This window comes from Acanthamoeba castellanii, assembly GCF_000313135.1.
Source record: "Acanthamoeba castellanii str. Neff unplaced genomic scaffold scf7180000083833, whole genome shotgun sequence".
NCBI classification, from domain to species: domain Eukaryota; phylum Discosea; order Longamoebia; family Acanthamoebidae; genus Acanthamoeba; species Acanthamoeba castellanii.
Genome location: NW_004457294.1, coordinates 10,018 through 10,685, shown reverse-complemented (window position 1 = coordinate 10,685; position 668 = coordinate 10,018). Strand labels below are relative to the sequence as shown.

At 57.3% G+C, this 668-nt stretch overlaps 1 protein-coding gene across 1 annotated transcript; it reads left to right on the top strand.

The window, feature by feature from the left end:
• Positions 1-259: 259 nt before the first annotated feature.
• Positions 260-598, top strand: ACA1_016900 (uncharacterized protein; the record flags this gene model as incomplete). Its single annotated transcript, XM_004334216.1, has 1 exon — positions 260-598. A coding segment is annotated over one exon (339 nt), but the record flags the coding sequence as incomplete, so codon positions are not given.
• Positions 599-668: the final 70 nt, after the last annotated feature.

Here is a 668-nt window from a genome sequence, read left to right as displayed (position 1 = left end):
GAAAAAGCGAAACATTGGGGCAGAAAGCCGTTACAGATTTCGCGGGATTGCGGCAAACACAGAAATTTCACATTTCCTCACGGGCGGCAACCTGCGAGGCCGAACAAGCCCTGCATTACCAACTCGATTGCAAGCCCCCGTCGTCGTCGTGTAGTGCTTTTGAACCTGGTTCACCCAAGTCGCGACGATGTACCGCCAGATGATGAAGCGCAAGCATCCCTCATCGTCGCCCCTGCTTGAGGAGGGGGACACGAGGAGGATGGCGGAAGAGCTGACAAGAGAACTCGAGCGAGGGATTAAGCTTAGCCCGGAGAGCAAGCGACCCCGCACCATCCCCCTGCACGACCCCTTCTTCGTGGGCACCCCGGAGGAGGCGGCGCTTCATCTTCAACGATTGGAAGGAAGGATGAAGAGGAAGAGCGAGGACGTCACCATCCTCAACAATGAGATGCAGTTGTTGGGATCGAATCCCCAAGTGCAAGAGATGCCAAACAACAACCGAGGCTGCAAGATTCCGCGCAGATCGCGGGCGCAGGCGAGCGTGGTGGACATCGATGCCCTCAACCGCAAGCTCTCCACCTTTGACCTCAGCGACACCACGTACGTGCATCCAACTCCTCTGTCTGTGCCACAGTCTGCCACATCTTGCTTACGTGTTGTGGTGGGCG